Source organism: Tachyglossus aculeatus, unplaced genomic scaffold, assembly GCF_015852505.1.
Source record: "Tachyglossus aculeatus isolate mTacAcu1 unplaced genomic scaffold, mTacAcu1.pri SUPER_30, whole genome shotgun sequence".
In the NCBI taxonomy this organism is placed as follows: domain Eukaryota; kingdom Metazoa; phylum Chordata; class Mammalia; order Monotremata; family Tachyglossidae; genus Tachyglossus; species Tachyglossus aculeatus.
Window position 1 is genome coordinate 1,382,374 of NW_024044837.1, and position 22,253 is coordinate 1,404,626.

The 22,253-nt window shown below is 45.1% G+C and overlaps 1 protein-coding gene across 1 annotated transcript in view; it reads left to right on the forward strand.

The window, feature by feature from the left end:
- The first annotated feature begins 1,717 nt into the window (after positions 1–1,717).
- LOC119921771 (vimentin-like) overlaps positions 1,718–22,253 on the forward strand; it is a 30,248-nt gene continuing 9,712 nt past the window's right edge. The window contains exons 1-3 of the mRNA XM_038741815.1: positions 1,718–1,926; positions 7,281–7,477; positions 14,799–14,869. Of these exons, the coding sequence (XP_038597743.1) occupies positions 1,718–1,926; positions 7,281–7,477; positions 14,799–14,869 (477 nt within the window). The remainder of the gene's footprint in view (positions 1,927–7,280; positions 7,478–14,798; positions 14,870–22,253) is intronic.

The following is a 22,253-nucleotide window of genomic DNA, read 5'->3' on the forward strand; positions in this document are numbered from 1 at the left end:
TCCCAGGCGCTTAGTACAGTGCTCTGCACACAGGAAGCGCTCTTAATAAATATGATTGAAGGAACGAATACTTCCCATGCGCTTAGTACAGTGCTCTGCACACGGTAAGCGCTCTTAATAAATATGACTGAAGGAATGAATGAATAGTTCCCAGGTGCTTAGTACAGTGCTCTGCACACGGTAAGCGCTCAATAAATATGATTGAATGACTGAATGTTTTGTTTTGTAGTCCGTCTCCCCCCCTCCCACCTTCTAGACCGTGAGCCCATTGTCGGATAGGGACCGTCTCTATATCAGTGGTATTTATTGAGCACTTATATGTTGCCGACTTGGACTTCCCAAGCGCTTAGTACAGTGCTCTGCACACGGTAAGCGCTCTTAATGAATACGATTGAAGGAATGAGTGAATGAATACTTCCCACGTGCTTAGTACAGTGCTCTGCACATGGGAAGTGCTCAATAAATACGATTGAATGACTGAGTGTTTTGTCTTGTTGTCCGTCTCCCCCCCTTCTAGACTGTGAGCCCGTTGTCAGGTAGGGACCGTCTCTATATGTTGCCAACTTGGGCTTCCCAAGCGCTTAGTACAGTGCTCTGCACAACACGGTAAGCACTCAATAAATACGATGGAATGACTAAATGCTTTGTTTTATTGTTCGTCTCCCCCCCTTCTAGACCGTGAGCCCGTTGTCGGGTAGGGACCATCTCTATATGTTGCCGACTTGTCCTTCCCAAGCGCTTAGTACAGAGCTCTGCACGCGGTAAAGCACTCAATAAATAACGATCAACGGAATGAGTGGGACGCAAAAATAGCCTGGCCGTCGGAGCACTGATATGAACTGCTCCGTGCCTCAGTTCCCTCAGTTCTGTAAAGTGGGGATGAAGACTGTGAGCCTCCCTGTGGGCCAACGTGATCGCCTTGTAACCGCCCCCAGCGCTTAGAGCAGTGCTTGGCACATAGTAAGCGCTTAATAAATGCCATCATTATTAGTATTATTCTAAAGGTAAGCGCTTAATAAATGCCATCATTATTATTATTATTATTCTAAAGGAAAGCACTTAATAAATGCCATCGTTATTATTATTATTATTCTAAAGGTAAACGCTTGATAAATGCCATCATCACTATTATTATTATTATTCTAAAGGTAAGCGCTTAATAAATGCCATCATTATTATTATTATTATTCTAAAGGTAAGCACTTGATAAATGCCATTTTCATTATTCTTCTAAAGGTAAGCGCTTAATAAATGCCATTATTATGATTCAATTTGTGTTTTTTGGTGTTCAGCGCTCCCTCGGCGTCTTGGCCGGCTGAGGAATGAACCCCCAAATGGGCTGAAGTAGCTGTCGGGTGTCTAGACAGTGGCCGGGGCCCAAGTGGTCCGCTTATTTCGGCTGACCCGACGCGGACAAATCTGAGCCCGCCAAGTGAGTTGCAGAATTCAAAGCCGAAGGATCCATAACGGAGCGAACGTCTGTCCCCGACATGGGTGAATACGACAATTACGTGGCCCACTTTGTCGGGCGTTGTATCCTCTGCGGAAACAAATGGCGTCTGGGCGGCGGCGCGGGATTTTTTGGTGGATCCCAAGCAGGTGCAATACCGGTGGAAACAGAAGGAGCAGCTGATGAGCGCCAAGACGACGTGCCGGGCCTTCCGGGGCCCAAAGGGTGGGAAATACCCCGAGATCGACAGCAGGATCTTGGAATAACATGACCGAGCTGAGGGACAGTGGGCGGCGCGCCGTGTTGCCCGAGATGCTCAAAACCGAGGCCCGGGAAGTCGCCAGGGAACAAAACGTCGCCGAAATGGAGTTTAAAGCCAGTCGAGGCTGGATGAGCCGCTTCATGTGGCGGAACAACCTGCGCCTCCGGAGATGCGCGGCGCCGCGCCGGGGGTTGCCGGAGGGTTTCCTCTCAAGGCGTTGGAGTTTCAGAAATCCCTAAGAAGGCGACGCCGAGAACGGGACTACTTCCCGTCACGGACGGGGGCCGCGGCAGATCGAAAGGTGGAAAAGGTTCGTTCGTTCGTATTTATTCTTATTCATTCCTTAATTCGTTCGGAAGACGGAGAAGGTACGTTTCCCATTCGTTCCTTAAGTCATTCAATCGTGTTTAAAGGTGCGTTTCTCGTTCGTGCGTTCGGTCGTATTTATCGAGCGCTTACTGCATGCGCTTGAGGAGTCCAAGTTGGCACCTCCGCGTTTTCCGAAACCGTAAGACACCATAAAAAGGGGCGGATCGGACTCCGTCGTCCACGGGCGACGCAGCGCTGGCAACGTGATGCAGCGCGGGGGGAACCAAAATGCAGAAATAATAATAATAATAATAATAATAATAATAATAATAATAATAATGGTATTTATTGAGCACTTACTGTGTGCACTTGGGAAGTCCAAGTTGGCACCTCCGTGTCTTCTGAAACCATAAGTCACCATAAAAATGGGCCGATCAGACTCCATTGTCCCCGGGCCAAACAGCACTGGCAACATGATGCAGTGTGGGGGGAAACCAAAACGCAGAAATAATAATAATAATGATAATGGTATTTATTGAGCGCTTACTGTGTGCGCTTGGGAAGTCCAAGTTGGCACCTCCACATTTTCCGAAACCATAAGACGCCATAAAAATGGGCCGATCGGACTCTGTTGTCCGCAGGCGTCAGAGCGCCGGCAGCGTGATGCAGCTCGGGGGGAAACCAAAACGCAGAAATAATAATAATAATAATAATAATAATAATGATGATGATGGTATTTGTTAAGCGCTTACTATGTGCCAAGCACTGTTCGAAGTGCTGGGGAGGTTACGAGGTGATCAGGTGGTCCCACGGGGTCCCACGGGGGGCTCACAATCTTAATCCCCATTTTCCAGATGAGGGAACTGAGGCCCAGAGACGTGAAGTGACTTGCCCAGAGTCACCCAGCTGACAGTTTGCGGAGCAGGGATTCATTCAATCGTATTTATTGAGCACTTACTGTACGCGGAGCACTGTACCAAGCGCTTGGGAAATACAAGTAAGTCAGGAGAAGCAGCTCGGCCTAATGGTTAGAGCACAGGACGTCGGAAGGAATCTGGTTCAAGCTGTTAGTACAGTGCTCTGCGCACAGTAAGTGCTCGATAAATACGACTCGTTCTGATCTTGGCTCTTAGCTGCCGTGTGGCCTTGGGAAAGACGCCTCCCTTCTCTGTGCCTCGGTTTCCTCATCAGGAAAAGGGGGTCAGAATGGTGAGCCCGATTTGGGCCGTGGACCGTGGCCGACCTTTCTAACTTGTGCCTCCCCAGGCGCTTAGTACGGTGCCTGGCATGTAGTAAGTACTTAATAATAATGATGGCATGTATTAAGTGCTTACTATGTGCCAAGCACCGGGGAGGATACAAGGTGATCAGGTCGTCCCACGTGGGGCTCACCGTCTTCGTCCCCATTTTCCAGATGAGGGAACTGAGGCCCAGAGAAGTGAAGTGGCTTGCCCCAAGTCACACAGCTGACAGTTGGCGGCGCCGGGATTTAATAATAATGGCATTTATTAAGCGCTTACTAGGTGCCAAGAACCGGGGAGGATACAAGGTGATCGGGTCATCCCAGTGGGGGCTCACAGTCTTCATCCCCATATGACAGATGAGGTCACTGAGGCACAGAGAAGTGAAGTGACTTGCCCCAAGTCACACAGCTGACAATTGGCGGAGCCGGGATTTAATAATAATGGCATTTATTAAGCATTTACTATGTGCCAAGCACTGTTCTAAGCGCTAGGGTGGTTACAAGGTGATCAGGTCATCCCACGGGGGTCTCACAGTCTTCATCCCCATTTTCCAGATGAGGGAACTGAGGCCCAGAGAAGTGAAGTGACTTGCCCAGAGTCACCTGGCTGACAATTGGCGGAGCCGGGATTTAATAATAATGGCATTGATTATGCGTTTACTATGTGCCAAGCACTGTTCTAAGCGCTGGGGAGGTTACAAGGTGATCAGGTTGTCCCACGGGGGGCTCACGGTCTTCATCCCCATTTTCCAGATGAGGAAACTGAGGCCCAGAGAAGTGAAGTGACTTGCCCAGTGTCACCGAGCTGGCAATTGGCGGAGCCGGGATTTGAACCCATGACCTCTGACTCCAAACACATGTTCAGACAAAACACCTGTAAATATTTGCAAACTCCAGAGTTCATACATTCATTCAGTCATATTTATTCATTTATTCATTCAATTGTATTTATTGAGCACTTACTGCGTGTGGAGCACTGTACCGAGCACTCCAGAAGTCCAAGTTGGCAACATATAGCCTTCGGTCTCGTGTGATCCCGGTAATTGCCTTGCATAAAAATTGTGCCAATCACGGGGGCGGTTGGACAAGGTCATATTATTTATTCATTCATTGATTCAGCCGTATTTATTGAGCGCTTCCTGTGTGCGGAGCACTGTACTAAGCACTTGGGAAGTCCAAGTTGGCCAAATAGAGAGACGGTCCCTACCCAACAGCGGGCTTGCAGTCTAGAAGGGGGAGACGGACGACAAAACAAAACTTGCAGACAGGTGATAGTTATTTGATACAAATATAATAATAATAATGATGATGGCATTTATTAAGCGCCTGCTATGTGCCAAGCACTGTTCTAAGCGCTGGGGAGGTTACGAGGAGATCAGGTCGTCCCATTTATTGAGCACCAGCTCTGCGCAGAGTGCTAAACTAAGCAGTTCATTCATTCATTCATTCATTCATTCATTCAGTTGTATTTATTGAGCGCTTACTGTGTGCAGGGCGCTGTACTGAGTGCTTGGGAAGTACAGGTTGGCCGCATATAGAGACGGTCCCTACCCAACAGCGGGCTCACAGTCTAGAAGCAGCGTGGCTCAGTGGAAAGAGCCCGGGCTTTGGAGTCCGAGGTCATGGGTTCAAATCCTGGCTCCACCACTTCTCAGCTGTGTGGCTTTGGGTGAGTCACCTCGCTTCTCTGGGCCTCAGTTCCCTCATCTGCAAAATGGGGATTAATGTGAGCCCCCCGTGGGACAACCTGATCACCTTGTAACCTCCCCAGCGCTTAGAACAGCGCTTGGCACATAGTAAGTGCTTAATAAATGCCATTGTTATTATTATTATTATCGGTTCAAATCCTGGCTCCGCTATTTCTCAGCTGTGTGACTTTGGGCAAGTCACTTCACTTCTCTGGGCCTCAGTGACCTCATCTGGAAAATGGGGATGAAGACTGTGAGCCCCCCGTGGGACAACCTAATCACCTTGTAACCTCCCCAGCGCTTAGAACAGCACTTGGCACATAGTAAGCACTTAATAAATGCCATTATTATTATTATTATGGGTTCAAATCCCAGCTCTGCCACTTCTCAGCTGTGTGACTTTGGGCAAGTCACTTAACTTCTCTGGGCCTCAGTTCCCTCATCTGCAAAATGGGGATTAATGTGAGCCCCCCGGGGGACAACCGGATCACCTTGTAACCTCCCCAGCGCTTAGAACAGGGCTTGGCACATAGTAAGCACTTAATAAATGCCATTATTATTTTTAGAAGGGGGAGACGGACCACAAAAGAAAGCATATTAACAAAATAAAATCAATAGAATAGTAAATATGTACAAATAGAGTAATAAATCCATACAGAAGCAATAATCTGTACAATAAAGACGAAAACAATGTACTAAAATCAATCAGTTGTATTTATTGAGCACTTACTGTGTGCAGAGCACTGTACAAAGCGCTTGGGAAGTCCAAGTTGGCAACATAGAGGGATGGTCGCTACCCGCGGTGAAAACCCGGTTTGCTGGCTCCCCTCGGGTGTGCGGGGTGGAAAACTCAACCCTCTCCGCCTCCGTGGGGCCGACTCCGGATCAGGAAAGCAGATTTTAACGGTGGTTGAGTATATATGTGCATATATAATAATAATAATAATAATAATAATGATAATAATGATGATGATGGTACTTGAGTATATATATTTGTATATATAATAATAATAATGATGATGGTATTTGAGTATATATATTATATATGTATATATAATAATAATAATAATAATAATGATGGTATTAAGCGCTTACTATATGCAAAGCACTGTTCTAAGCGTTGATGTTGGTATGTATTTATTACTCTATTCATTTTATTTGCACATATTTATTCTATTTATTTTATTTGGTTAATACGTTTTGTTTTGTTGCCCATCTCCCCCTTCTCGACTGTGAGCCCGCCATCGGGTAGGGACCGTCTCTAGATGTTGCCGACTTGGAGTTCCTAAGTGCTTAGTACAGTGCTCTGCACACTGGAAGCGCTCAATTCGTGCACTTATTCATTCAATCGTATTTATTCATTCAATTCATTCATTCATCATTGAATTAATTCATTCATTCATCATTGAATTAATTCATTCTTTCGTTGAATTCAGTCAATTCATTCATTCATTCATCCTAATCTTCCTAGACCTCTCAACTCCCTTTGACAATAAATATATTATTTGTTGAATGAATTGAATGAATGAATGAACTTTCATTCATTCATTCATCCTAATCTCCTTAGACCTCTGAACTGCCTTTGACAATAAATATTTTATTTTTTGAATGAATTGAGTGAATGAAATTTCATTCATTCATCCATCCTAATCTTCCTAGACCTCTCAACTGCCTTTGACAGTAAAGATATTATTTATTGAATGAATTGGATGACTGAATGAATTTTCATTCATTCATTCATCCTAATCTTCATATCAATCAATCAATCAGTCAATTGTATTTATTGAGCGCTTACTGTGTGCAGAGCACTGTACTAAGCCCTTGGGAAGTACAAGTTGGCAACATATAGAGACAGTCCCTACCCAACAGTGGGCTCACAGTCTAGAAGGGGGAGACAGAGAACAAAACCAAACATCCTAACAAAATAAAATAAATGGAATAGATATGTACAAGTAAAATAAATAAATAAATAAGTAGAGTGATAAATATGTGCAAACATATACATAGACCTCTCAACTGCTTTTGACAATAAATATATTATTTATTGAATGAATTGAATGAATGAGTAAATTTTCATTCATTCATTCATCCTAATCTTCCTAGACCTCTCAACTGCCTTTGACAATAAATATATTATTGAATGAATGAATGAATGAACTTATTGAGTGAATTAATAAACTTATAATTCAATAAATACGATTGAATGGATGAATATCTGACGTTCGCGAATCGGGCTCGGTGGCAACTCAGAAGCCTTAAATTTGACCCCCACGAGAACTTCTCTCCCCGTCCCGGCCCCGTCTTTGCGAATGTTTTGAATTTCCCCAGGCGGAGGCCCGGGTGCACAAACTGCTGGCCGAGGACGCGGTGTTCCCGGGAGCCATGGAGGAGTCATTCCCGTCGCCCCGCATCGGCTTCTCACGGAAAGGTAAAGAGCTCAACTCCCTCCCCTCCACCGCCGTGGCTGGAACGTGACCTCCGCCTCTCCCCTCTGAGCCTGCTGTCCAGCCAGCGCTTTGCACATGGTAAGTGCTTAATAAATGCTATTATTATTATTATTATTATTATTATCATCATCATCACCCCATCACCGTCCCCGGATTCCGATCCCGGCTCCCCCAGTTACCTGCTCCGTGACATTCCTTCTCGGTTCCCTCAACTGTTCCCTTTCCAAAAGCTTTTTCCCCACTGCTTTCCAACCTGCTTGTTCATTCATTCATTCAATCGTCTTTATTGAGCGCTTACTGTGTGCAGAGCACTGTAATAAGAGCTTGGGAAGTACAAGTTGGCAACATAGAGAGACGGTCCCTACCCAACCAGCGTGCTCACAGACTAGAAGGGGGAGAAAGACAACAAAACAAAACATATTAACAAAATAAAATAAATAGAATAAATATGTACAAGTAAAAGAAATAGAGTAATAAATTCATTCATTCAATCGTATTTATTGAGCGCTTACTGTGTGCAGAGAACTGGACTAAGCGCTTGGGAAGTACAAGTCGGCAATATATAGAGACAGTCTCTACCCAACAGTGGGCTCACAGGCTAAAAGGGGTAGACAGACAACAAAACAAAACATATTAACAAAATAAAATCAATAGAATAAATATGTACAAGTAAAATAGAGTAATAAATTCATTCATTCAATCGTATTCATTGAGCGCTTACTGTGTGCAGAGCACTGGTCTAAGCGCTTGGGAAGAACAAGTTGGCAACATATAAAGACGGTCCCTACCCAACAGCAGGCTCACAGGCTAATAGGGGGAGACAGACAACAAAACATATTAACAAAATAAAATCATCATCATCATCAATCGTATTTATTGAGCGCTTACTGTGTGCAGAGCACTGTACTAAGTGCTTGGGAAGTACAAGTTGGCAACATATAGAGACAGTCCCTACCCAACAGTGGGCTCACAGTCTAAAAGGGGGAGACAGAGAACAAAACCAAACATACTAAGAAAATAAAATAAATAGAATAGATATGTACAAGTAAAATAAATAAATAAATAAATAAATAGAGTAACAAATATGTACAAACATATATACATATATACAGGTGCTGTGGGGAAGGGAAGGAGGTAAGATGGGTGGAGAGGGGGACGAGGGGGAGAGGAAGGAAGGGGCTCAGTCTGGGAAGGCCTCCTGGAGTAGGTGAGCTCTCAGTAGGGCCTTGAAGGGAGGAAGAGAGCTACCTTGGCGGATGGGCAGAGGGAGGGCATTCCGGGCCAGGGGGATGACGTGGGCCGGGGGTCGATGGCGGGACAGGCGAGAACGAGGTACGGTGAGGAGATTAGCGGCAGAGGAGCGGTGTGGGGTGGGCTGGAGAAGGAGAGAAGGGAGGTGAGGTAGGAGGGGGCGAGGTGATGGAGAGCCTTGAAGCCCAGGGTGAGGAGTTTCTACCTGATGCGCAGATTGATTGGTAGATTTTTGAGGAGGGGAGTAACATGCCCAGAGCGTTTCTGGACAAAGACAATCTGGGCAGCAGCATGAAGTATGGATTGAAGTGGGGAGAGACACGAGGATGGGAGATCAGAGAGAAGGCTGATGCAGTAGTCCAGATGGGATAGGATGAGAGCTTGAATGAGAAGGGTAGCGGTATGGATGGAGAGGAAAGGGCGGATCTTGGCAATGTTGCGGAGCTGAGACCGGCAGGTTTTGGTGATGGCTTGGATGTGAGGGGTGAACGAGAGAGCGGAGTCGAGGATGACACCAAGGTTGCGGGCTTGTGAGACGGGAAGGATGGTAGTGCTGTCAACAGAGATGGGAAAGTCAGGGAGAGTGCAGGGTTTGGGAGGGAAGACAAGGAGTTCAGTCTTGGACATGTTGAGTTCTGGGTGGCGGGCAGATATCCAGATGGAGATGTCCTGAAGGCAGGAGGAGATGCGAGCCTGGAGAGAGGGGGAGAGAGCAGGGGCAGAGATAGAATAAATATGTACAAGTAAAATAAGTAGAGTAATGAATTCATTCATTCATTCAATTGTATTTATTGAGCGCTTACTGTGTGCAGAGCACTGTACTAAGTGCTTGGGAAGAACAGGTTGGCAACATATAGAGACAGTCCCTACCCAACAGTGGGCTCACAGGCTAGAAGGGGGAGACAGAGAACAAAACAAAACATATTAACAAAATAAAATAAATAGAATAAATGTGTACAAGTAAAATAAGTAAATGGAATAATAAATACGTACAAACATATACATATATACAGGAGCTGTGGGGAGGGGAAGTACAGTGCTCTGCACACAGTAAGTGCTCAGTAAATACGATTGAATGAATGAAGGAGGTAAGTGGGGGATGGGGAGGGGGAGGAGGGGGATCCTTGTGTTCATTCATTCATTCATTCATTCATTCAATCGTATTTATTGAGCGCTTACTGTGTGCAGAGCACTGTACTAAGCGTTTGCTTGTGTCTCCCTATCTTTCATTCAATCATATTTATTGAGCACTTACTGTGTGCAGAGCACTGTACTAAGCGCTTGCTTGTGTCTCCCTATCTTTCATTCAGTTGTATTTCTTGAGCGCTTACTGTGTGCAGAGCTCTGTACTAAGCGCTTGGGAAGTCCAAGTCGGCAACATAGAGAGACGGTCCCTACCCGACAGTGGGCTCACAGTCTAGCAAACTGTTGAGAAGAAGAGGATGATCCACAGTGTCGAAGGCAGCGGAGAGGTCGACGAGGGTTAGGATTCACTCCAGAAGGAGGCTTAGATGACCAAAATTGCACTCCCTGAAGTTTTCCTGCCAGGACTCAAGGCAGTACTTCCCGGGTGTAGTCCTGTTCAGCTAGGATTTCCTTTCCTTGTCATTTCCTGAAAATGCCACCCCTTAGCAATGAGGAAGACCTATTATTCTGCCCTGGGGTTTCTCCAGCCCCAAGGCGTAGTTTTGAAATACAACCACTGGAGATTTCAGATACTGGAGAGAAAAATGTGATTACCAGTGCAAGAATGTAAATATTCAATTTATCAATATTCAGTCACTAGGATCGTTACTATCTTATCCTAGACCCCCAAGGATCCCTCCAGTTATCATTCCATCTCCCTCCTACCGTGTTTCTCCCAAACTCCGAGCGTGAGTTGGTGACACCCACCATCTCCAGTTCTTACCTCGATCCCCTCCAATCTGCTTTCTGCTGCTTTTACACCACGGAATGGGCCCTCTCGAAGGTAACTGATGAATCTCTTCTTGCCAAATCTGATGGTCTGTACTCTTATCATAATCTTCCTAGATCTCCAAACTGCTTTTGACTCACTTCTTGCCAAATCTGATGGTCTGTACTCTATCCTAATCTTCCTAGACCTCTCAGCTGCTTTTAACAACGTATACCACCTCCTTTTCCTTGAAACGGCCTCCAGCCCTGGCTTCACTGACACTCCTGTCTCTCTGCTCCTTCTCAGTTTCTTTTCCTCTGTCTCCTCCAGTTCTCTCCTCGATCCCCTCCAATCTGTTTTCCACAGAAACAGCCCCCTCGAAGGTAACCAATGACTTTCTTCTTGCCACATCTGATGGTTTGTACTCCATCCTAATCTTCCTAGACCGCTCCACTACTTTTAACAATGTATACCACCTCCTTTTCTTTGAAATGTCCTCCAGCCCTGGCTTCACTGACACTCCTGTCTCTGCTCCTTCTCGGTTTCTTTTTCCACTGTCTCCTCTCCTCCAGTTCTCTCCTCAATCCCCTCCAATCTGTTTTCCACCGCTTTTATGCCACAGAATCGGCCCACTCAAAGGTAACCGACGACTCTCTTCTTGCCACATCTGATGGTCTGCACTCCATCCTAATCTTCCTAGACCTCTCAACTGCTTTTAGCAATGTATACCACCTCCTTTTCCTTGAAGCTTCCTCCAACCCTGGCTTCAGTGACACTCCTGTCTCTCTGCTCCTCAGTTTCTTTTTCCTCTGTCTCCGCCAGTTCTGTCCTCAATCCCCTCCAATCTGTTTTCCACAGAAACAGCCCTTTCAAAGGTAACCGATGACTCTCTTCTTGCCAAATCTGATGGTCTGTACTCTGTCCTAATCTTCCTAGACCTCGCAACTGCTTTTGACAAGGTATGCCACCTTCTTTTCCTTGAAGCTTCCTCCAGCTCCGGTGTCACTGACACTCCTGTCTCTCCTGCCCCTTCTCAGTTTCTTTTTCTGGCTCCTCCACTCCCTTCCACCCTCTGACATCCCTCACGGCTCAGTTCTGAGTCGTCCTTTGGAGAACTCATTCACTCTCGTGACTTCAGCTAACATCCCCGCTCCGCCAATTGTCGGCTTTGTGACTGTGGGCATGTCACTTCACTTCTCTGTGCCTCAGTTCCCTCATCTCGCAAATGGGGATGAAGACTGTGAGCCCCCTGTGGGACAACCTGATCACCTTGTAACCTCCCCAGCGCTTAGAACAGTGCTTTGCACATAGTAAGCGCTTAATAAATGCCATCATTATTATTATTATTATTATTATTATTATTATTCTCTGGGCCTCAGTTCACTCATCTGTCAAATGAGGATTAAGACTGTGAACCCCCCTGTGGGACCACCTGATCACCTTGTAACCTCCCCAGCGCTTAGAACAGTGCTTTGCACATAGTAAGCGCTTAATAAATGCTATTATTATTATTATTATTATTATTATTATTATTATTATTATTATTATTATTATTCTCTGGGCCTCAGTTCCCTTATCTGTCAAATGAGGATTAAAACTGTGAGCCCCCTGTGGGCCAACCTGATCACCTTGTAACCTCCCCAGCGCTTAAAACAGGGCTTTGCACACAGTAAGCGCTTAATAAATGCCATCATTGTTATTGTTATTTTCTGGGCCTCAGTTCCCTCATCTGTCAAATGAGGATTTTACATTATGCCATTATTATTATTATTATTAATTATAGATAGATGCACATCATTAATCAAATAAATCGAATAATAAATACATGCATATGCACACAAGTGCTGGGAGGCCGGGGGCAATCAATCAATCGTATTTATTGAGTGCTTACCGTGTGCAGAGCACTGTACTAAGCGCTTGAGCAGAGCAGAGGGAGGGAGTCGAGGTGACAGAGAGGGGAGGAGGTGCAGAGGGAAAAAGGGGCTCCGTTCGGGAAGACCTCCCGGAGGGAGTGAGCGCTCAGTAGGGCTTTGAAGGGAGAAAGAGAGCTAGTTTGGTGGGATGTGTGGAGGGAGGGAATTCCGGGCCAGGGGGAGGACGTGGGCCGGGGATCGACGGCGGGACAGGTGAGGACGCGGCCCGGCGAGGAGGTTAGTGGTGGAGGTATTTCTCCCCCTCCTAGCTCTCCTCCCGACTTTCTTACTACAACCCAGTCCTCCCTCTTCATTCATTCCTTCCACCGTATTTATTGAGCACTTCCCATGTGCAGAGCACTGGACGAAGCACTTGGGATGTACAAGTTGGCAACATATATTCATTCATCCATTCAATCATACTTACTGAGCGCTTCCCATGTGCAGAGCACTGGATGAAGCACTTGGGACGTACAAGTCGGCAACTTATATTCATTCATTCATTCAATCATATTTATTGAGTGCTTCCCGTGTGCAGAGCACTGGACGAAGCACTTGGGACGTACAAGTTGGCAACATATATTCATCCACTCATTCAATCATATTTATTGAGCACTTCCCGTGTGCGGAGCACTGGACGAAGCGCTTGGGACATACAAGTTGGCAACATATATTCATTCATCCATTCAATCATATTCATTGAGCGCTTCCCGTGTGCAGAGCACTGTACTAAGCGCTTGGGACGTACAAGTTGGCAACATATATTCATTCATTCATTCAATCATATTTATTGAGCGCTTACTAAAAGCGCAAGTAAAATATAGAGACGGTCCCTCCCTGACAACAGGCTTGCGGTCTAGAAGGGGGAGACAGACACCAAAACCAAACAAGTAGACAGGTGTCAATACCATCAGAATAAATCGAATTATAGCTATAAACACATCATTAGTCAAAATAAATGGAATAGTAAATGTGTACAAGTAAAATAAATAGAGCAATAAATCTGTACAGATTCATTCATTTATTCAGTCATATTTATTGAGCCCTTCCTGAGTGCAGAGCACTGTACTAAGCGCTTGGGAAGTCCAAATTGGCAACAAACAGAGACGGTCCCAACCCGACAATGGGCTCACGGTCTAGAAGGGGGAGACGGACACCAAAACCAAACAAGTAGACAGGTGTCAATACCATCAGAATAAATTGAATTATAGAGATAAGCACATCATTAGTCAAAATAAATGGAATAGTAAATATGTACAAGTAAAATAAATAGAGCAATAAATCTATACAGATTCATTCATTCGTTCAATCGTATTTATTGAGCGCTTCCTGTATGCAGAGCACTGTACTAAGCGCTTGGGAAGTCCAAATTGGCAACATACAGAGACGGTCCTGAACCAACGACGGGCTCGCAGTCTAGACAGCTGATTATTCCTAGAAACGTCTGTCTGTCCTTCTCTAAGTTATCTTCACCTGCTTTTCCTTCATCCGCATAGAATTATTTTTAACAATAATAATAATAATAATGGCATTTACTAAGCGCTTACTATGTGCAAAGCTGGGGAAGTAACAAGGTGATCAGGTTGTCCCACGGGGGGCTCACAGTCTTCACCCCCATTTTACAGATGAGGGAACTGAGGCCCAGAGAAGTTGAGTGACTTGCCCAAAGTCACCCAGCTGACAAATGGTGGAGCCGGAATTTGAACCCATGACCTCGGACTCCAAAGCCCGGGCTCTTTCCACTGAGCCACGCTGTGGCTTTTGAAAAACATGTCAATATCCTTCCCTTCTCCTTCCTCCCATTCCCCACGGCCCGGGACAACGTCGCTCTTCACATCTAGGAGGCCACTACACTCCCCACCTTCAGAGTTTTATTAAAATCCCGTCTCCTCCAAGAAGCCGTCCCAAAGCCCTCATTTTTCCCGCTTCCTCTTCTTTTCTGGATCTATACCTTTTTGAATGGGTGGGGAATCTCTTGTTGGGTTATCTGGGAAATCGGGAAGTGGCACTGGATTCACGGACAGTGGTTTTCCTTCTTTCTCCCCCAGGTCTCCCTGCTCCTCGGGGCAATATCTGGTTGGGTTATCTGGGAAATCGGGAAGTGGAACTGGATTCACAGACAGTGGTTTTCCTTCTTTCTCCCTCAGGCCTCCCAGCTCCTCAGGGCAATCTCTGGTGATATTATCTGGGAAATTAGGAAGTGGCACTGGATTCACGGACAGTGGTTTTCCTTCTTTCTCCCTCAGGTCTCCCTGCTCCTCAGGGCAATCTCTGGTTGGGTTATCTGGGAAATTGGGAAGTGGCACTGGATTCACGGACAGTGGTTTTCCTTTTCCCACAGGTCCTCATCTCCCAGAGAGGAGCCTGGGAAATCAAGCAACAGCCCCCGCGCCTCGGAAAACCAGTGCTCGGGTGAGATGCAGTTCCCTCTGCCCTTCTTGAGGTCCTGTTTCTCATTCCGTCGTATTTATTGAGTGCTCCCTAGGTGCAGAGCACTGTACTAAGCGCTTGAAAAATACAAGTTCTCTCTCGTACATATTTGCATATTCTATTTATTTTATTTTGTTAATATATGTTTTGTTGTCTGTCTCCCCCTTCTAATAATAATAATAATAATGATGATGATGGCATTTATTAAGTGCTTACTATGTGCAAAGCAGCGATCTGGAGGTTTACTAGGTGATCCGGTCGGCCCACGGGGGCACTCACAGTGTTCATCCCCATTTTCCAGATGAGGGAACTGAGGCCCAGAGAATAAGAATAATAATAATGGCATTTATTAAGCGCTTACTATGTGCAAAGCACTGCTCTAAGCGCTGGGGAGGTTACAAGGTGATCCGGTTGTCCCACGTGGGGCTCACAGTCTTCATCCCATTCGACAGATGAGGGAACGGAGGCCCAGAGAATAATAATAATAATAATAATAATAATAATAATAATAATAATAATAATAATAGCATTTATTAAGCGCTTACTATGTGCAAAGCACTGCTCTAAGTGATCGGGAGGTTACAAGGTGATCCGGTTGTCCCACGGGGGCTCCCAGTCTTCATCCCCATTTTCCAGATGAGGGAACTGAGACCCAGAGGAGTGAAGTGACTTGCCCAAAGTCACCCAGCTGACAATTGGCAGAGCCAGGATTTGAACCCACGACCTCCGACTCCCAAGCCCGGGCTCTTTCCACTGAGCCATGCTCGCTGCTTCTCTAGTCTGCTGTGTTCATTCATTGATTCAATCGTATTTATTGAGCACTTCCTGTATGCAGAGCACTGTACTAAGCGCTTGGGAAGTCCAAGTTGGCAACATACAGAGAAGGTCCCTACCCAACAGCGGGCTCACAGTCTAGGAGGGGGAGACCTTGGGCAGGTTACTTCTTTCTCCGTGCCTCAGTTATCTCATCTGTAAATTGGGGATTCAGTTCTCTTCCCCCCGGTTTAGACCGTAGGATGAGGATTCTCCGTGCCTCAGTTATCTCATCTGTAAATTGGGGATTCAGTTCTCCCCCCTCCAGTTTAGACCGTGGGATGAGGATTCTCCATACCTCGGTTATCTCATCTGTAAATTGGGGATTCAGTTCTCCTCCCTCCGGTTTAGACCATGGGATGAGGATTCTCCATGCCTCGGTTATCTCATCTGTACATTGGGGGTTCAGTTCTCCTCCCTCCGGTTTAGACCGTGGGATGAGGATTCTCCGTGCCTCGGTTATCTCATTTGTGAATTGGGGATTCAGTTCTCCCCACTCCGGTTTAGACTGTGGGATGAGGATTCTCGTGCCTCGGTTTTCTCATCTGTAAATTGGGGATTCAGTTCTCCCCCTTCCGGATTAGACCACGGGACGAGGATTCTCCGTGCCTCGGTTATCTCATCTGTAAATTGGGGATTCAGTTCTCCTCCCTCCGGTTTAGACCGTGGGATGAGGATTCTCTGAGCCTCAGTTATCTCATTTGTAAATTGGGGATTCAGTTCTCCCTCCGGTTTAGACCATGGGACAAGGATTGTGTCCAACCTGGTAAGCTTGTATCCATCCTTGCTCTTAGTTCAGTGCTTAACATGTAGTAAGTGCTTACCCACGTGGGACAACCTGATTAGCGCTTAACACATAGTAAGTGGGACCACCTGATCACCCTGTAATCTCCCCAGTGCTTAGAACCGTGCTTGGCATGTAGTAAGTGCTTAGCTAATGCCATAATAATATTATTATTATTATTACCTCATCTGTAAATCTGGGGATGAAGACTGTGAGCCCTCCGGGGGACATCCTGATCACCCTGGAACCTCCCCAGTGCTTAGAACAATGCTTGGCACATAGTAAGCGCTTATCAAATGCCATCATTATTATTATTATTACCTCATCTGTAAAATGGGGACGAAGACTGTGAGCCCCCCGGGGGACAACCTGATCGCCTTGTAACCTGCCCAGAGCTTAGAACAGTGGTTGGCCCATAGTAAGCGCTTAACAAATGCCATCATTATTATTATTATTATTACCTCATCTGTAAAATGGGGATGAAGACTGTGAGCCCCCCGTGGGACGACCTGATCACCTTGTATCCTCCCTGGTGCTTAGAACAGTGCTTGGCATATAGTAAGCGCTTAACAAATGTCATTATTGTTTATTATTATTGTTTATAATTGCTTGCTGTGTGACCTTGGGCAGGCCGCTTTACTTCTCTGTGCTTCGGTTCCCTTAACTGTCAAATGAGAATAGCTTTTCTCCCTCCTAATTAGACTGGGAGCCCCATGTGGGACAGGGACTTTGTCCAACCTTCACCTTGTAACCTCCCTGGCACTTAGAACAGTGCTTTGCACGTAGTAAGCGCTTAATAAATGCTACTATCATTATTATTATTATTATTTTTATTTTTATAATCTACTATTTCCCTTATCTGTAATTTATTTATATGTGTCTCCCCGTGTCGACTGAATGCTGTACATGGGCAAGGATCCAGATGTCACATAGGTGACCAAGGCCAGAGACGGGGTTGAGAATAGACAAACTAATCGTAGTCGAAATACCAATCGTAGTCGTAATAGCAATCCATTCATTCATTCGATCGCATTTATTGAGCGCTTATTGTGTTTCATTCATTCATTCGATCGTATTGATTGAGCACTTACTGTGTGTTTAGTTCATTCATTCATTCGATCGTATTGATTGAGCGCTCACTGTGTGTTTAATTCAGTCAGTCAGTCATACAATCGTATTCTGTGGCTCAATGGAAAGAGCTCGGGCTTTGGAGTCAGAGGTCATGGGTTCAAATCACGGCCCCGTGGCGCTTATAACAGTGCTTTGCACATAGGAAGCGCTCAACAAATGCTGTTGTTAATTGCCGGCTGTGTGACTTTGGGCAAGTCACTTCACTTCCCTGTGCCTCAGTTCCCTCATCTGTCAAATGGGGATGAAGACCGGGAGCCCCACCGTGGGATGACCTGATCACCTTGTAACCTTCCCAGCACTTAGAACAGTGCTTGGCACATAGTAAGCGCTTAACAAATGCTATCATGATTATTATTATTATTAGTTATTGAGCGCTTCCTGTGTGCAGAGCACTGTACTAAGCGCTTGGGAAGTCCAACTTGACAACATAGAGAGACGGTCCCTACCCGACAGCAGGCTCACAGTCTAGAAGGCGGGGGGGGCGGACGACAAAACAAAACATGTGGACAGGTGTCAAGTCATCAGAAGAAATAGAAATAAAGCTAGATGCACATCATTAAGAAAATCAATAGAATAGGAAATATGTACGAATAAAATAAATAGATTAACAAAATCTATACAAACATATATACAGGGGCTGTGGGGAGGGGGAGGAGGAGAGGAAAAAGGGGCTCAGCCTGGGGGCAGAGCACTGTACTAAGGACTGGGTGAGAATTATATGTTGCCAACTTGTGCTTCCCAAGCGCTAAGTACAGTGCCCTGCACACAGGAAGCACTCAATAAATACGATCGAATGAATGAATGAATTAAACACACAGTAAGCGCTCAATAAATACGATCGAATGAATGAATGAAACACACAGTAAGCCCTCGATAAATACGATCGAATGAATGAATGAATTAAACTCAGTAAGCACTCAATAAATACGATCGAATGAATGAATGAATTAAACACACAGTAAGCGCTCAATAAATATGATCGAATGAATGAATAAATTAAACACACAATCAGCGCCCAATAAATACGATCGAATAAATGAATGAATTAAACACGGTAAGTGCTCAATAAATACGATTGAATGAATGAATGAATTAAACACACAGTGCTCCATAAATACTATTGAATGAATGAATTAAACACAGTAAGCGCTCAGTAACGCTCAATAAATACGATCGAATAAATGAATGAATTAAACACACAGCGCTCAATAAATACTATCGAATGAATGAATTAAACACAGTAAGTGCTCAATAAATACAATAGAATGAATGAATGAATTAAACACACAGCAAGTGCTCAATAAATATGATCGAATGAATGGATGAATTAAACTCAGCACTTGATAAATACGATCGAATGAATGAATGAATTAAAAACACAGTAAGCACTCAATAAATACGATCGAATGAATAAATGAATTAAACTCAGTAAGCGCTCCATAAATGCGATCGAATGAATGAATTAAACACACAGTAAGCGCTCGGTAAATGCGATCGAATGAATGAATTAAACACATACAGTAAGCGCTCAATAAATACGATGGAATGAATGAATGAATTAAACTCAGTAAGCGCTCGATAAATATGATCGAATGAATGAAACACATATAGTAAGCGCTCAATAAATACGGTCGATTGAATGAATGAAACACTAAGCGCTCAGTAAATGCGATCGAATGAATGAATGAATTTAACTCAGTAAGCGCTCAATAAATACGATCGAATGAATGAATTAAACACATACAGTAAGCGCTCAATAAATGCGATGGAATTTATTCTCAATACTCCTCTCTCGAATTCCACCCCAATATTCAATCCATCATTACATCATGTCAGTCCTACCTTCACAACATCACTAAAATCTGCCCTGTCCTCTCCATCTAAACATCTACTACATTAATCCAATCACTCATCCAAACACCCTGGATTACTGTGTCAGCCTCCTTGCTGACCTCTCTTCCTTCTGTATCTCCCCACTCCTGTCCATATATCACTATGTTGCCCCAATCATTTTTATACAAAGACCTCCAGGTCATGTTTCCCCACTCCTCAAGAAACTCCAGTGGTTGCCCATTCACCTCCACATCGATCAAAAAGTCCTCACCATTGGCTTTAAAACACTCAATCACCTTGTCCCCACCTACCCTACTCTCCCACTACAACTCAGCCCCAACACCTAGCTCCTCTAATGTTAACCTTTTCATTATATCTCAATCTCATCTATCTTGCCACCAACCCCTTGCCCATGTCTTCCCTCTGGCCTGGAATTCCCTCTCTCCCTCAGATCCAACAATTACTGTCTCCCCTTCAAAGCATTGTTGAAGGCACATCTCCTCTAAGAGGTCTTCCCTGACTAAGCCCTCCTTTCTTCTTCTCCTGTCCCCTTCTGCATTGCCCTGACTTGCTCCATTTATTCATCCCTCCTCCCAGCCACAGAGCATTTATTTACATATCAATAATATATTTATTCCTATTAGTGCCTCTCTCCCACTCTAGACTGTAAGATTATTGTGTGCAAGGAAAATGTGGATTAATGGTAAAATTGCATTCCCCATGCACCTAGTACGGTGCTTTACACAGGGTAAGTGCTCAATAAATACTACTGACTAACTGAGTGGGGGAAAGAGAGCTGAGGGGTGGAGAGCAGAGAGCTGAGGGGTAGTGCTGCAGAGAGCATAGACCTGAGGGGCACATTTATTCACTCATTCATTTATTTATTTATTTATTTATTTATTTATGGCTTCCAGTGTGCAGAGCACTGTACTAAGTGCTTGGGATAGTACAATGTAACAATAAAAAAAACGCATTCCCTGCCCACAACAAGCTTACAGTCTATAAGGGGAGACAGACATTAGTAGAAATAAATAAATTACAGATACAGACATAAGTGCTGAGGGACTGGGGGGGAATGAATAAAGGGAGCAAGTCAGGGTGAAGCAGAAGGGAGTGGGAGAAGAGGAAAGGAGGGCTTAGGGAAGGCCTCTTCGAGGAGATAGAATGACCTACATCCATAGCACACTGTAAGAACCGTGTGATAACCAATTGCACCACTTCAGCTCCAGGAACCACCAAGATGAGCATGGAAACTGGTTCATCACCCTCACTCAATCTCCTGAGCTGGACACCTTAGAGCCAATCAGAAGTGGGCATGGGGTCCTCAGGAGCAGGCAGGAAAGGATGCTAAATTCAGCAAACATGTCATTCTAGAATGGACAAGGAACCCCACAAATTCATTCATTCATTCATTCACTCATTCAATTGTATTTACTGAGCGCTTACTATGTGCAGAGCACTGAACTAAGCGCTTGGGAAGTACAAGCTGGCAACATATAGAGATGGTCCCTACCCAACAGTGGGCTCACAGTCTAGAAAGGGTACAAATATAATATTAGTAATAAAAATAGTAATAATAATAATAGTTATATTAATAATAATGGCATTGATCAAGTGCTTACTATGTGCAGGTTACAAGGTGATCAGGTTGTCCCAAGTGGGGCTCACAGTCTTAATACCGATTTTACAGAAGAAGGAACTGAAGCACAGAGAAATTAAGTAACTTGCACAAAGTCACACAGCTGACAAATGGCAGAGTCAGGATTTTAACCCATGACCTCTGACTCCATAGCCCGTGCTCTTTCCATTGAGCCACACTGCTCATCTGTCATCTGATCTATCTGATCTGCCTCTGAACAAGACTGCCCCTCAAAAAGACCTGCACAAAGAGAAACAAATCAGTAATCTCCCTAGAGGAACGGTATCCAACATCTGGCCACCCACCCACTGTCCCGCCTGTCAATGTGTTGTCACACCTGAAGAGGCAGGGGCCCGGATGTCCCACTGTCCACCTTTTCAGGTGGAACCGAGGGCCTTGGGGCCCTTCCGATGCTCCACGTTGCTTCAAGTTTGGCTGGGGCCCAGGGCCACCCTACTTTCTGGCCTAATCCTTGGGCAGTGGTAAGGGACTGGAAAGGGGACACGCTGTCTTCCTCGAAGGATTCTTAGCTAGTATTCTGTGGTCTGTTCCATCCTCCCTCACTCCTCAAGATCCCAGGGGCTTGGCTCCTGCCACCTCCTCACTGATCCCTTCTAGAAAAGGAATCCATGAAAACTCAGTCTGACAAGGCGGGCTTCATTTATTGATTATTTGTAAAACAATTACTAGGTGTCAGGCACTGTACTAAGCGGTGGGAGAGATACAAGTTAATTAGGTTGGACATAGCCCATGTCCCACCTGGGGCTCATAAGGTTAATTTCAATTTTACAGATGTGGGAACTGGGGCCCAGAGAAGTGAAATCATTTGGCCAAGGTCATTCAGTAGACAGATGGGAGAGCTGGCATCAGAACCCACATCCTCTGTCTCCCAGGCCCATGCTTTAAACATGACGCCATGATGCTTCCCAAGGGAGAGATGGAGGCAAGGGATAAGCCTCTCTAATGTGGGAGAAAGCACCATGCCAAACCACTCAGGGGTGGGGTCCCTTGCCATTATCTAGAAGGGTGATTCCTCCTCTCCCAAAAAAACGCTGCCCAGGTCCCTCATTCATTCATTCAATTGTATTTACTGAGCACTTACTGTGTGCAGAGCACTGTACTAAGCACTTGAAAGATGCAATTCTGCAACAGATAGAGGCAATCCC